The 14,439-nt window shown below is 42.3% G+C and overlaps 1 protein-coding gene across 3 annotated transcripts in view; it reads right to left on the bottom strand.

The window, feature by feature from the left end:
- EYA2 (EYA transcriptional coactivator and phosphatase 2) overlaps positions 1–14,439 on the bottom strand; it is a 292,955-nt gene that overhangs the window by 99,226 nt on the left and 179,290 nt on the right. For all 3 annotated transcript variants that reach the window (XM_039479738.2, XM_074406621.1, XM_039479741.2), the window contains one exon: positions 12,642–12,819. In XM_039479738.2, coding sequence (XP_039335672.2) covers positions 12,642–12,819 — 178 coding nt within the window. The remainder of the gene's footprint in view (positions 1–12,641; positions 12,820–14,439) is intronic.

The following is a 14,439-nucleotide window of genomic DNA, read 5'->3' as shown; positions in this document are numbered from 1 at the left end:
GCTGGTCTCAAACTTCTGACCTCAGGTTGATCCATCCGCCTTGGCCTCCCAAAGTGCTGGGATTACAGGCAGGAGCCACCGCACCCGGCAAGCACAGATGTTTTAAAACACATGACTTTTTATTGTACTTTACTATCCTTATTTAATTAATGAGGGAACTCAGGTTTAGTGAGGGACTTATTTGCCTATGTGATTCTGTCAATGAGTGGCAGTTAGAAGTAAAATTTGGGCCTGTCCTTGTCACTAGAGGGTGACAGAACTGTAAAGCAGGGTGGAACCTTTGAGGACATCCCATCCCATTTTCTTACTTTACAGTTGCCGGGGTTAGCTCCCAAATGCATGCCACAGACCCCATCTTTCCTGCCACAATGGCCAACTCCTGGGTCATCAGGGGAAAATGCCTTTGTCTAAAAATACTTGGCTAGGGAGAGTTTTTTTCTACTCTGAAAGAACTATTTCCCTTTAAAACCCAAGGGACTGAACTTTGTTTATTTAATATTTATAAAAGCTTCTTAGCAGACTAAGGACATAATAAGAAGTGATTTTGCGTTGTCAGGAGTGCTGAGCGTTCTCCACCTCCCGGAGTCTTCAGGATGCAGCACGAGAGATTCCCAAACACTGAGCTAGCAAAGACTTTCCTCTGGAGAAAGAATTTCTTCTCAAATGCTGAAGAGCAATGTAAATAAGGTCTTTTCTGGTTCACTTGGCAGTTTAAGGGTACGGGGCTTAGAAAACATCTGCCACCCCCATGAAAACAGGCAAATATTAAAATGAGGGGAAAGTGCTAGTTATCTAAGACATATCTAAAATAAGGTCTGTGTGAAACGTGTGAAACCAATTTTGCAGGGGTACCAAAAAAAAAAAAAAAAAAAAAAAAAAAGAAAGAAAGAAAGAAAAAAAAAAAGCAGGTGGTTACCCAACCATACACATTCATGAGAATGCAGAGTGATACAGTTGGGATCTGTGTCCCTGCCCAAATCTCCTGTCAAACTGTAATCCTGAGTGTGGATTAATTACAGACATGAGGCCTGCGGGGAGGTGACTGGATCATGGGCGTGGAGTTCTCTCCTGAATGGTTTAGCACCATCCTACCTCGCAGCCCCACACCCCCCCAACCGTGCTGCGTAGTGAGTAAGGTCTCACGATATTTGATTGTTTAAAAGTGTGTGGCACCTCCCCCTCCCCCCTCTCTCTTTCTCCTGCTCCGGCTACCTAAGACATGCCTGCTTCCCTTTCACCTTCCGCCAGGATTGCAAATTGCCTGAGGCCTCCCCAGAAGCTGAGCAGACGCCAGCCTCATACTTCCTGTACAGCCTGAGGAGCCAAGAGCCAATGAAACGTCTTTTCTTTACCTAGGATTACAGGCACAGATCACCATGCCCAGCTAATTTGTATATTTTTAGTAGAGATAGGGTTTCACCATATTGGCCAGGGGGTTCTCAAACTCCTGACCTTAAGTGATCTGCCCGCCTCGGCCTCCCAAAGTGTTGGGATTACAAGAATGGGCCATCACATGTCAGGCCATTAAACCTCTTTTCTTTTTTTTTTTTTTTTTGAGACGGAGTTAAGCTCTTGTTACCCAGGCTGGAGTGCAATGGCGCGATCTCGGCTCACCGCAACCTCCGCCTCTTGGGTTCAGGCAATTCTCCTGCCTCAGCCTCCCAAGTAACTGGGACTACAGGCGTGCGCCACCATGCCGAGCTAATTTTTTTTTGTATTTTTAGTAGAGACGGGGTTTCACCATGTTGACCAGAATGGTCTCGATCTCTTGACCTCGTGATCCACCCGCCTCGGCCTCCCAAAGTGCTGGGATTACAGGCGTGAGCCACCGCGCCCGGCTAAACCCTCTTTTCTTGATAAATTACCCAGTCTCAGGTATTTATTTATAGCAATGAGAGAACGGACTAATACAAAGAGTGAAATTTCAAGGTCACAGTCAGAGATACAGGATAGGGCAATTTATGTAAACTTTTCTTGGAGTCATTTCATTCTTTCTCTTTCTCTCTTTTGATGTGTTCACCTATTTAACAGGGTTACCAAGTCACAAATGACATACAATAAACTGTACATAGAGTACACAATTTCTTCAGTTTTGACGTATGTACACATCTGTGAAGACACTGCCACGATCAAGATAATAAACAAATCCAGCACCCCTGGAGTTTCTTTGTCCCTTTGGATAATTTCTTTCTCCAGTTCCTCTGCAGACAACTACTAATCTGCTTTCTTTCACTCTAGACTTTAGTTTGAATTTTCTAGAGGTTTAAACAATTGGAATCACATAGTGCATGCTCCTTCTTCTGGCTTCTTTTGATCAGCATAATTGTTTTGAGATTCAGTTCATGTGGTGTTTATCAATATTTCTTTTTCTTTTTTTTTTTTTTTTTGAGACAGAGTCTCGTTCTGTCACCAGGCTGGAGGACAGTGGTATGTTCTTGGCTCACTGCAATCTTTGCCTCCCGAGTTCAAGAGATTCTCCTGCCTCAGCCTCCCCTGTAGCTGGTATTACAGATGCGTGCCACCACATCCAACTAATTGTTGTATGTTTAGTATGTTTTTTATGTTTATATTGGCCAGAATGATCTTGGGCTCTTGATCTCGTGACCCGCCCGCCTCGGCCTCCCAAAGTGCTGGGATTACAGACGTGAGCCACCTCAATCGGCCCAATACTTCATTTCTATTGCCGAGTACTATTCTATTGTATGGATATATCACAATTTGTTTATCCATTTGCCTGTGGGTGGACATTTCGGTTGATTCTAGTTTTCAGTTCTAATAAACCTGCTATGAACATTCATTCACACATCAGTCTTTATAAGGATATAAGCTTTTTATGTTTATCGAGCATGATTGCTGGGTCATATAATAAGTAGTGTTTAACTTTTAAAAAAAATGAATGGGGCTGGGCATGGTGGCCCATGTCTATTATCCTAGCACTTTGGGAGATCAAGGTGGGAGGATTGCTTGACCCTAGGAGTTTGAGACCAGCCTGGGCAACGTAGTAAGACCCCATCTCTACAAAAATTACAAAAATTAGCTGGGTGCGGTGGCACACGCTCATAGTCCCAGCTGCTTGGGAGGCTGAGGCCCAAGGTTGGGGCTGCAGTGAGCTATGATCACAACACTGCACTTCAGCCTGGTAACAGACTGAGACCCTGTCTCATAAATAAATAAAAGAAACAGGTGAATTATTTTCCATAGTGGTTTTACCATTTCATGTTCTACCAGCAGCAGCTGAGAGTTCTGGCTGCTCCACATCCTTGCCAGCCTTTGGTATGGCCAGTCTTTGTGATTAAAGCCATTCCAGTGGGTATGTAGTCGTGTTTCATTGTGAATTTAATTTGCATTGCTCTAATGATTAATGATGTTTGGCATCTTAATCATGTTCTTTTGGCCATCCCTATATCTTCTTTGGTGAAGCATCTGTCATCTGTTCAAATATTTTGCCCATTTCTTTATTTTTATTTATCTTTTGAGAAGGGTCTCGCTCTGTTGCCCAGGCTGAAGTACAGTGGCATAATGGCTGCCTGCAGTGTTGATGTCCCAGGCTCACAGGATCCTCCTGCCTCAGCCTCCTGAGAAGCTGGGACTACAAGTGTGCACCACAACACCTGTCTAATTTTTGTAGGGACAGGGTTTCCCCATATTGCCCAGGCTGGTCTTCAACTCTTGGGCTGAAGCAATCTGCCTGCCTCGCCCTCCCAAAGTGCTGGGATTACAGGTGTGAGCCCCCGCACAGAGCCTGCTCATTTCTTTATTTTTTATTATTTTTTTTTGAGACGAGTCCCACTCTGTCACCCAGGCTGGAGTGCAGTGGTACAATTCCGGCTCACTACAACCTCTGCCTCCTGGGTTCAAGTGTTTCTCCTACCTCAGCCTCCCGAGTAGCCGGGATTACAGGCACATGCCACCACGCCCAGCTAATTTTGTATTTTTTTAGTAGAGATAGGGTTTCTCCATGTTAGCCAGGCTGATCTCGAACTCCTGACCTCAGGTTATCTGCCTGCCTTGGCTTCCCAAAGTGTTGGGATTACAGGCATGAGCCACCGCGCCTGGCCCTGCCCATTTCTTTATCGGGTTGTTTGCTTTCTTATTATTGGGTTTTGAGTGCTCTTTCTATATTCTGGGCACACATGTTTTATTAGAGATATGCTTTGCAATTGTTTTCTCCTGGATTATGGATTTTTTAAATTCTTGGAACAAATTTGTATAAAGTCCAGTTTATATTCTTTTTGGATCATATTTTTGGTGTTATACATGAGAAATCTTTGCTTAAATCAGAGTTACAAAACTATCTCTTATGTTTTCTTATAGAAGATTACAGTTTTATGTTTAAGTCTGGGATCTGTTTTGCATTTTTTATGTCATATGAGGTATGAGGTATAGATATTGTTGTTCCATGTCTTTTTTTTTTTTTTTTTTTTTTTTTGAGACAGACTCTTGCTTTGTCACCCAGGCTGGAGTGCAGTGGCACGATCTCTGCTCACTGCAACCTCCACTTCCTGGGTTCAAGAGATTTTCCTGCCTCAGTCTCCCAAGTATAGGATTACAGGTGTGCACCACCATGCCTGGCTAATTTTTGTATTTTTAGTAGAGATGTGGTTTCATCATGTTGGCCAGACTGATCTTGAACTCCTGACCTCAGGTGATCCACCTGCCTTGGCCTTCCAAAATTCTGGGATTACAGGTGTGAGCCACTGCGCCCAGCGGTTCCAGCATCTTTTATTGAAAAGACTGTCCTTTCTCCATTTCTCCATTGAATTGTCTTTTGTCAAAAATCAGGTGGCCACATACATGTGGGTTAATTCATTTATTTACTTTGGAGACAGGGTCTTACTCTGTCATCCAGGTTGGAGTGCAGTGGTATAATCATAGTTCACTGCATCCTCAAACTCCTGGCTGAAGCGATTCTCCCACCCCACCTTCCTGAGTAGATGGGACTGCAGGTACAAGCCACTGCCCAGCTTGTTTTTATTTTGTAGAGACAGGGTCTTGCGATGTTGCTCAGGCTGGTCTCAAACTTCTGACTTCAAGTGATGTTCCCTCTTCAGCCTCCCAAAGTGCTGGGATTACAGGCATAAGCCATGGCGCCCAACCTATTTTTGAACTCTCAATTCTGTTCCATTGACTTATTTGTCTATCTTTATGCCAATGCTGCATTGTCTTAAGTACTGTGGCTTTAAAATGCATTTTAAAATCACGTTGTCTTAGCTCTCTCACTCTGCCCTTTACCAAAGTCACTGTGACTCTTCCAGGTCCTCTGCATTTCCAGGTAAGGTTCAGAAACAGCTTGACAATTTCTAAAAAAAAAAGTCTGAGATGTTGATAGAGATTGTGTTAATCTTACAGATCAATTTGGGAAGAGCCCAAGTTTTAACAATATTAAGTCTTCTGATTCGTGAACCAGGTATACATCTCCATGTATTAATGTCTTCTTTAACTTCTCTCAGCAGTTTTATAGGTTCCAATTTAAAGTCATGCATATCTTTTGCCAAATTTAACCTTGAGTATTTCATATCTTTGATGCTATTTCAAATGGCATTTAAAACATTCTATTTCCTGTTGTTTGTTTTAGATATTCACCTAGTACCCTGCAACACTGCTAAAATAACGTTTTAGATCTAAAAGCTTTTTCATCGATTCCATCAGATTTTCTACATAGGTGACCATGTCATTTTATCTCCTTACTTCATGAAGTTTTACTTCTTATTTAAAAAAAATTTTAAGTTAAATAATCATGGCTTTGGATAAAAATTATTATACTATTTAACTATCTGGGTTAAAGTAAGTTCTTAAATACATTTTCAGTAATCATGATTTACATTTGCATGTTATTTAATAATTGCCAAGGCACATTTTCTTTTCTTTTTCTTTTTTTTTGTGAGACAAGGTCTGACTTTGTCACCCAGGCTGGAGTGCAGTGATGCCATCTGGGCTCACTGTAACCTCCACCTCCCAGGTTCAAATGATTCTCCTGCCTCAGCCTCCTGAGTAGCTGGGATCGCCAGGGTGCGCCACCATGCCCGGCTAATTTTTATTTTTTATTATTATTATTTTTTGAGACGGAGTTTCGCTCTTGTTACCCAGGCTGGAGTGCAATGGCGCGACCTCGGCTCACCGCAACCTCCGCCTCCTGGGTTCAGGCAATTCTCCTGCCTCAGCCTCCTGAGTAGCTGGGATTACAGGCACGCGCCACTATGCCCAGCTAATTTTTTGTATTTTTAGTAGAGACGGGGTTTCACCATGTTGACCAGGATGGTCTCCATCTTTTGACTTTGTGATCCACCCGCCTCAGCCTCCCAAAGTGCCGGGATTACAGGCGTGAGCCACCGCGCCCGGCAATTTTTGTATTTTTAGTAGAAACAGCGTTTCACCATATTGGCCAGGCTGGTCTTGAACTCCTGACCTCAGGTGATCTACCCACCTCAGCCTCCCAAAATGCTGGGATTACAGGCATGAGCCACCACGCCTGGCCTTTTTTCTCAATTTTCACGATAGTCCTATAGACTAGTTAGGGTAGATACAATGATAATGATAATTTTTTAAATTGGACAAATAAAAATTGTGAATATTTATGGTGTACAACATGTTTTGATATATGTATATATTGGGGATGGCTAAATCAAGCTAATTAATGTATCCATTACCTCACTCTTTTTTAAAAAAAAAAAAAACACTTAAAATCCACTCAGCAAGTTTCAAGTGTATAACACTGATAAGGTTTGGCTCTGTGTTCACACCCAAATCTCATCTTGAATTGTAACTCCCACAATTCCCACGTGTCATGGGAGGAACCCAGTGGGGGGGTGACTGAATTATGGGGGAGGGTCTTTCCTGCAGTCTTCTCATGATAGTGAATGAGTCTCACAAGATCTGATGGTTTTAAAAAAACAGGAGTTTGCCTGCACAAGCTCTTCCTTTGCCTGCCGCCATCCACGTAAGATGTGACTTGCTCCTCTTTGTCTTCAGCCATGATTGTGAGGCTTCCCCAGCCACATGGAACTGAGTTCTCCATTAAGCCGCTTTCCTTTGTAAATTGCTCAGTCTCAGGTATGTCTTTACCAGCATCATGAAAATGGACTAATACAGATACCTTATTTATTAATTACAGTCACCATATTGTACAATAGTTCTCCTGAACTTCTTCCTACTGAAATTTTGTATCCTTTGACCAACTCCTCCCTCCCTCCCCCTCCCTCCCCCTCCCTCCCTTCCCTTCCTTTCTCCCCTCCCTCCCTCCCTCTCTCCTTCCCTTCCTTCTTCCTTTCCTTCCTTCTTTCCTTCCTTCCTTTCCCTGATACTTGTGTGTGTTCTTTTCTAATACAAACATTTAGTGTTATAAATTTCCCTTTAAGTACTGCGTTAATGATATTCCATAAATTTTGATATGTCTGTTTTCACTTTCATTCAATTCCAAGTGCTTTTTAATTTCCCATTGATTTCTTCTTTGACCCATGGGTCATTTAGATGTATATTATTTAGATTCTGAAGATTTGGGAACTTTCCAAAAGTCTTTCTGTTATTTATTTCTAATATAATTCTACTGCTGTCAGAGAACATGCTTTGTATGCCTTGATTCTTTTAAAGGTACTGAAACTTGTTTTATGGCCCAGAATATATTAATATTTATCTTGGTAAATGTCCCATGTGCACTTGAAAAGAATGTGCATTTGCTGTTGTTGGGTGGAGTGTTCCACAGATTGCCTGTTACATGTTGTCTTTTTCTTTCACTCCGGATCTTGTTTTCCTCTCCAGAGAAAATGACTATTAACAGTTCTTATTTATTGCATCCTTCTAGAAATTCCTTATAGGATATGAGTAAATATGGGTATTAACCTACACTTAAACTTTTAAAAAAACCCAGGCTCATATTACACGTTACTCTGCCTCCTGCTTTTTTTTAAGCTATCATAATAGCTTAAAGAGAAACCAGTATTAGCATAAATATATCTATCTTATTGTTTTTAACAGCTGTATAGTATGCCACTGGTGGATACACCATGATTGATTTAACCCTGCTTCCTGTTAATGGCATGGTATCCAGGTTGTTTCCAGCCTTTTGCTATGATGTTGTTACAATAAATATTCTTTTTCTTAAAAAAAATATTCTTGATATGACTGACTTAAGGACCACGAGATGGGGAGATTATCCTGGATTCTCTGGGTGAGCCCAGTGGAATCACAAAAGTCCTTATAAGGGACGGGGGGCATGCGTTAGAGATGGAGATGAGGTGATATAAGTAGAAATTGGAGTGATGCAGGGTCATGAGGCAAGGAATGTGGGTGGCCTCTACAGGTGGAAGGGGAAGGAAGTGATTCTCCTCTGGAGCCTCCAATACTATAATCCTGCTGACTCCTCAATTTAATTCAGTGAGAACCATGTTGCATTTCTTAGCTCCAGAACTGTAAAATAAGACTGTGTTGTTCTAAGACACAAAGGTCATAACAATTTGTTACAGCAGCAAGAAGAAACTGATACAGTCTCCAAACATTTCTGATTGTACCATACTCATCAGCAAAAAATTTTCCACTGCACAGATTCATCATATGTATTATAGAACAAACATAAACAGAAATTTAAAAGGATAAAGGGGATACAACAAATGTTTCAAAATGCATTTTTGTATGTATTAATGTACTAACAGTATAAACCCTTGTGGTTATTACTAAAGTTATTTGCATAATAGTATTAATAAATTTTTAATCAGAGTGAAAAACAAATATTCTTCTTACTTGTGTTTGTACCTATGTCAAAATTTATCTTTAGGATAAATTCTTAGATGTTGAACAGTTGGGTTAAAAGGTCTATGTATTTTAAATTTTGTTAGATGTTGCCAGATTGTATGGGAGAGCCTTCCAAATTTCCTCTTGAGAGATTAAAAAAATTCTCACTCTATTGGTAGAGGGAGTTGATCTTAGAAGTTAAAAAATCCCTCAACTTTTTTTTTAGAGAATTTGTATCATACTTAAAAATATAAAAAGAAGGCCAAACATGGTGGCTCACACCTGTAATCCCAGCACTTTGGGAAGTTGTGGTGGGTGGATCACAAGGTCAGGAGTTCAAGACCAGTCTGGCCAATCTCTACTAAAAATATGAAGATTAGCTGGGGTGGTGGCGGGCACTTGTAGTCCCAGATACTCAGGAGGCTGAGGCAGGAGAATCACTTGAACCCAGGAGGCGGAGGTTGCAGTGAGCCTAGATTCTGCCACTGCACTCCAGCCTGGGCGACAGACAGAGTATCTGTTTCAAAAAAAGAATAAAATAAAATAAAATAAAAAGAAAAATATCTGTAAGCAACCAATGCTGATTTGGTTTTTCTCTTGAGCAACATGAGATGTTCAGATTCTGCCCTCTATATCAGCAAATTGCCCTGTAATCGTCTGTAAATTGTTGGCACTTCACACACAGGTTAATGCATGTCAATGCAGAGTGTCCTGTGGCAGGGATCGGGTGGGTGGGGGACGTGAGTGGGGAGAGCACCAAAATACTATATCCAGGCAGTGCACAGAGTGAGTGTGATCTGTCAGTAAACCTCTTGAGCCTCTGGAGTTTGGAACCAACCACTCAAGGATATCCTGGATAATTTCAAAAGTAGAGTTTTTATGGGAAATTTAAAAAGAGTGCATGAGTGTATGTGTGTGTGTGTGTGTGTGTGTGTGTGTGTGCATGTGAGCACACATATGGTTAAATTCCCTTCCTTTACAGTGAACACTGGAAAGAGAGGCAGGCGACCTCGGCTACAGCTGACCATTATTTACCTCATTAGATTTTATGTCAGCTTGTTAGACACACAGTAAAAACCATTTCAACGACTTATTGTTGAACCTTAGATCAAGGGATAAAGGAAGAACAGGGGAAACAAGACAGAAAAATTTCAAAGAGACACAATGAGCCTTTATGCTCACTCCTGATGGGAATAAAGAGAACCTTCCCGCAAAACCCAGACTCTGGGGAAGCAAGTTTTTCGTTTGCCCTTCAGCTCACGGAAAGCGGCATCTACTTGATGATTTCCTGCTTACAGTTCCTCTCTGCCCTAATGTTTAATCAGTGTTTTGTTTTCCTCGCCTTTGTTGAAATGAGATTGGAAGAACCACATTCTGAAAATCAGGATGGCCAAAGATAATTCAAGATGATGACAGATGACAGAGAAAAACTTTGTTACTCTTCAAAGTCTTCAAAGAATGTTGTTAAATAGGTACTATGCATTCATTAGATACTCTAAGACGGGATCAATACCAAAATCAATGCCCAAGCCCTAAACCTTTTAGAAAGTTAACTTTATTTAACGTGCTTTGCCATATTGCCTCCATTTGTTGTCAAACTAAGGATAACTCACTCACTCCCAGTGACGGAAAATTTAAGGGCTAAAATCAATAGCTGCACCAAGAACCCCAGGAACAAAACAGGTGGGTCTTCCCTATTGTTCCTTTGCTAACAATCAACCAATTCAAATTTGTCGATGACTGTCTCCACATCATCTCCACCCCACTAGCTTAGCTTCTGCAAAGCCTTTTTTTTCCTGAAACTCACTAGGTTTCAGAAAAGACGACAAAAGAAAAAAGCTCGGTGGTACCTACTGACATTCTAATGTATTGCTGTCATGTTATTTAATGTTAATAAGCCAAAACCATCTTGTAAAAGAGACGATGTGCACAGAAGATCTGTGGAGTCAATGAATGAATCCATGGGCTGGTGCATCAGTTGCATAGGGATATTACATACCAAGTTCTGTGACCAGAGAGGGGAACGGACATGGACTCTGCCACGTGATGCTCATAGTGTAGGTGGGATCCATATAAAGGTTGTGGATATATATTGTTTTTGTTCACCCAGTGTCTCTTCTGTCTTCTTGTAGTTACAGTGATCTGGTTTTTTTTTTGAGGTGATCACCTCTTCCTCACTCTCAGTTTCTGCTAGTTGAGGTGAGGCGGACCCCAACTGTAGCTCCAGCCATAGGCATGAGCCCAAAGTCTGTTGCCTCATCCCAGCATTCCATTCCACTGACCACAGAGACTGGTTTGGGGATGAGCATGAGACCTAAGCTTTACTTGGGACTTCTGCAGAAATGGCTAAGAAGGAGGAACTCTGTTTGCTGAGGTGGATTAGCAAACAGGATTAAGCTCTGGGTAGCTGGTGGCCATCTTTGCCACCATAGGGGAGGAGCCTGCCTGAGAATGAAATAAACCCAGGAAAATTCAGAGCCAGAAGGAAGAGAGAGAGACTAAGTCCCAACATTATCATTGGAACACCTGGACCCAGCCCTAAACCCTTGTACATCTTGATTACATATGCCTAAAAATTCCTTTTTTTTTTTTTTTTTTTTTTTTTGTTTAAACTAGTTTGAATTGGATTTCTTACATCTTTTGAAGCAAAAAAGTCCTGGCTAATAAAAAGGGTTTCCTAAAACTATTGTGTCATCAGAAATGAACATCCTTAAAGACATTCCCATTAAAAAATGGGCAAAGGACATGAACAGACACTTCTCAAAAGAAGACATACATGTGGCCAACAAACATGTGAAAAAATAATATCACGTCATTAGGGAAATGCAAATAAAAACCACCATAATATACCATCTCACACCAATCAGAATGGCTACTGCTAGTAAGTCAAAAAATAACAGATGCTGGCAAAGTTACAAAGAAAAGGGAATGCTTATACATTGTTCATGGAAATGTAAATTAGTACAGCCACTGTGGAAAGCGGCCTGAAGATTTCTCAGGGAACTTAAAATAAAACTACCATTCGACCCAGCAATCCCATTATTGGGTACATATCCGAAGGAAAATAAATTTTTCTACCATAAAGACACATGCATGTGTGTATTTATTTTTTGAGCTGGAGTTTCACTCTTATCACCCAGGCTGGAGTGCAACGGCGTGATCTCAGCTCACTGCAACCTCTGACTTCTGGGTTCAGATGATTCTCCTGGCTTAGCTTCCCTAGTAGCTGGGATTACAGGTGCCCATCACCACTCAGGCTAGTAGAGATAGGGTTTCACCATGTTGGCCAGGCTGGTCTCAAACTCCTGACCTCAGGTGATCCATCTGCCTTGGCCACCCAAAGTGCTGGGATTCTAGGTGTCAGCCACCATGCCCAGGCTTCTATTTTTAGTAAAGGCAGGGTTTTGCCATGTGGCCAGACTAGTCTCGAACTCCTGACCTCAGATGATCCCCTGCCCCAGCCTCCCAAAGTGCTGGGATTACAGGTGTGAGCCACTGTGCCTGGCTGGGAATATTATAAATACTACCAGGGCGCATCAACTCCAAGGCCTACATGGACCAGGCAGTAATGAACATGGGGTGAGCTGGCTAGATGTGGAATTGGGTGACTCCTTTCTGAAAACAGCAGACACACTTAGTTTTAATCAAGTGGCGTTCCTTGGGAATGTGGCTACTATGGATCTTCTTTCAAGAGAAGCCAGAAATTAGAATTTTTAGGTATTAATAAAAATTTCTGACTTTTAAACATAAATGCAATTAAACACATGCAAACAGAAAGGCCAACAAAACATGTCTGAGAGATGGATTTAACCCTCAGGTGGCCTGTTTGTTACAACTGGGACCCATGTCTGGGTCCCTCCTTCACAGAAGCTCTCAGACCACAGCCATGAATGGACCGCCACAGTGACTGCACTTACCGGCAAGTGACTCGGAACTCTGGTTGGGGACGTTGTGAGACGCCTCCTGGAGGACGTAGGTGGACGTGGAGAGGGGCGAAGGGCAGATGCTGCTGGCCGGGACATAGGGAGGGTTGTAGGATGAGCCGTAATACTGGGGATACTGGCTCTGGGGGAAGGCGGGGTAGGAAGGATAGTCCTAGGAAGAGAAAAACAAACCAAGAACATGTGTGAGGAAGCCTTTCTGGGCCTGGGCCGTCGGTGAGCCTGGCCACTCTCTCTCTCTCTCTCTCTCTCTCTATTAGAATAAAAGCTCTCTGTGGGCAGGAACCGTCTTCATTTTAGTTTTCCAGAAGCAGACCCTGGGGCAGGGATTCAAGCGCAAGGAGGCTGTTTGGAAGGTGAGGGAGACACCAGCGGGGAGTGGGGAAGTGAGACAGCGGACGTGGGACAGCAGCCTGCGCAGGGCCTTCTACGGTACTGACTGGAGCTGAGTCCTATGAGGAAAAGCCGAGATAGTCTAAAACCCACATCTCAGAACTGCTTCTCCCAGGGGTCAAGGGAGCAGATGGGTTTATACATCAACTTGTCAGTCTTTGAGAGCTGCTCCCAGGGGGCTTTAATTCCCAGGCACTTCCTGCCTGCCCCGTGCACTGGTTCTAGAAAAGCCCCTCGGGCCCCGGCATGTGGATGCTGGCACCTGGAGGTCCACAGGCGGCCCTCAGGGATATGGATGTGGCCCTGATGGCACCTGTCCTGGTCACGGTTGTATCTTCTGCACCTGAAACAGTGCCTGGTATATATAGTAACTCAACAATTTATAATTAATTTATTAACAATAAATATTAATAAACAAAAATAATAAACAAATGCATTAACAATTAAGACCCCCCCCCCCACCACCACACACACAAACCCAGGAGACTAGGTGACATTTTATGTTCATGGGGAGAAGATGCAAATATGGCACCTCAGCATTAAGGGTCCAGAATATTCTATGAGGGAGTCATGGAGACCAGTTCAATAGCTGCCAATCACCTTTGATCAGGCTTTGCTTAAACAGACCAGTGATTCCAATTCTCCAGTAGTCATTGTTTCAAATATTCTGTCCCACTATCACCAAACCAGTGCTTCTCAGCCCTGCACAGAACTGATGGGAAGTCCTGCTTCCTGGGCCTCACCCCGGAGGTAGGAGTCAGAGTTCCTGGAGGAGTAGGGGTCAGTGTTTCTGAGAAACATAGAGTTAACGGAGAAATGGACAAACACCCATGGTTAAGAAGTACACGTTAAAAAGGACTGTTTTATTTACAAGCGTTTTATCTATGTACATTGTACATTAGGAATCATATTAATACATGAAGCAATTTTTACATTTGCTAAGTTTTAAATTATTTAGATTCTCATTGGAAAAGAAATTGCATATTCCTCATATCTAAATATGTTAAATATTCCTAAAGCCCATCTACCTCAGGGTGGTTCTGTTTTAGTGGTAGCCTGAAAGCAAGTTGAACCTTTTGTTTTGAAATAATTTTAGGTTTACGGGGGAGGTGTACGCACAGCAGAATTACTGCACACCTTTAGCAGATCCATTCTTAATTCAGTTTGTAAGTGACACCAAGAGAATCAAAATGCTAGCCAACATTCACCTTGAGAGAGTTGACTTCACTCAATTTAACAAGCATTTATAAAGTCCCTACTGTGCACTGGGCTCTCACCACTAGGGATGCAGAGGTGAGCAAGATATATGATATGGTACCCCCTGAGAAGCCCATGGTCTGCTGAAAGGACCTACCCATTTGTATTGATTTATATCAAATTC

This window comes from Saimiri boliviensis, chromosome 9 (assembly GCF_048565385.1).
Source record: "Saimiri boliviensis isolate mSaiBol1 chromosome 9, mSaiBol1.pri, whole genome shotgun sequence".
NCBI lineage: Eukaryota > Metazoa > Chordata > Mammalia > Primates > Cebidae > Saimiri > Saimiri boliviensis.
The sequence above is the reverse complement of the archived record's forward strand: the minus strand, read 5'-3'. Positions and strand labels throughout refer to the sequence as shown.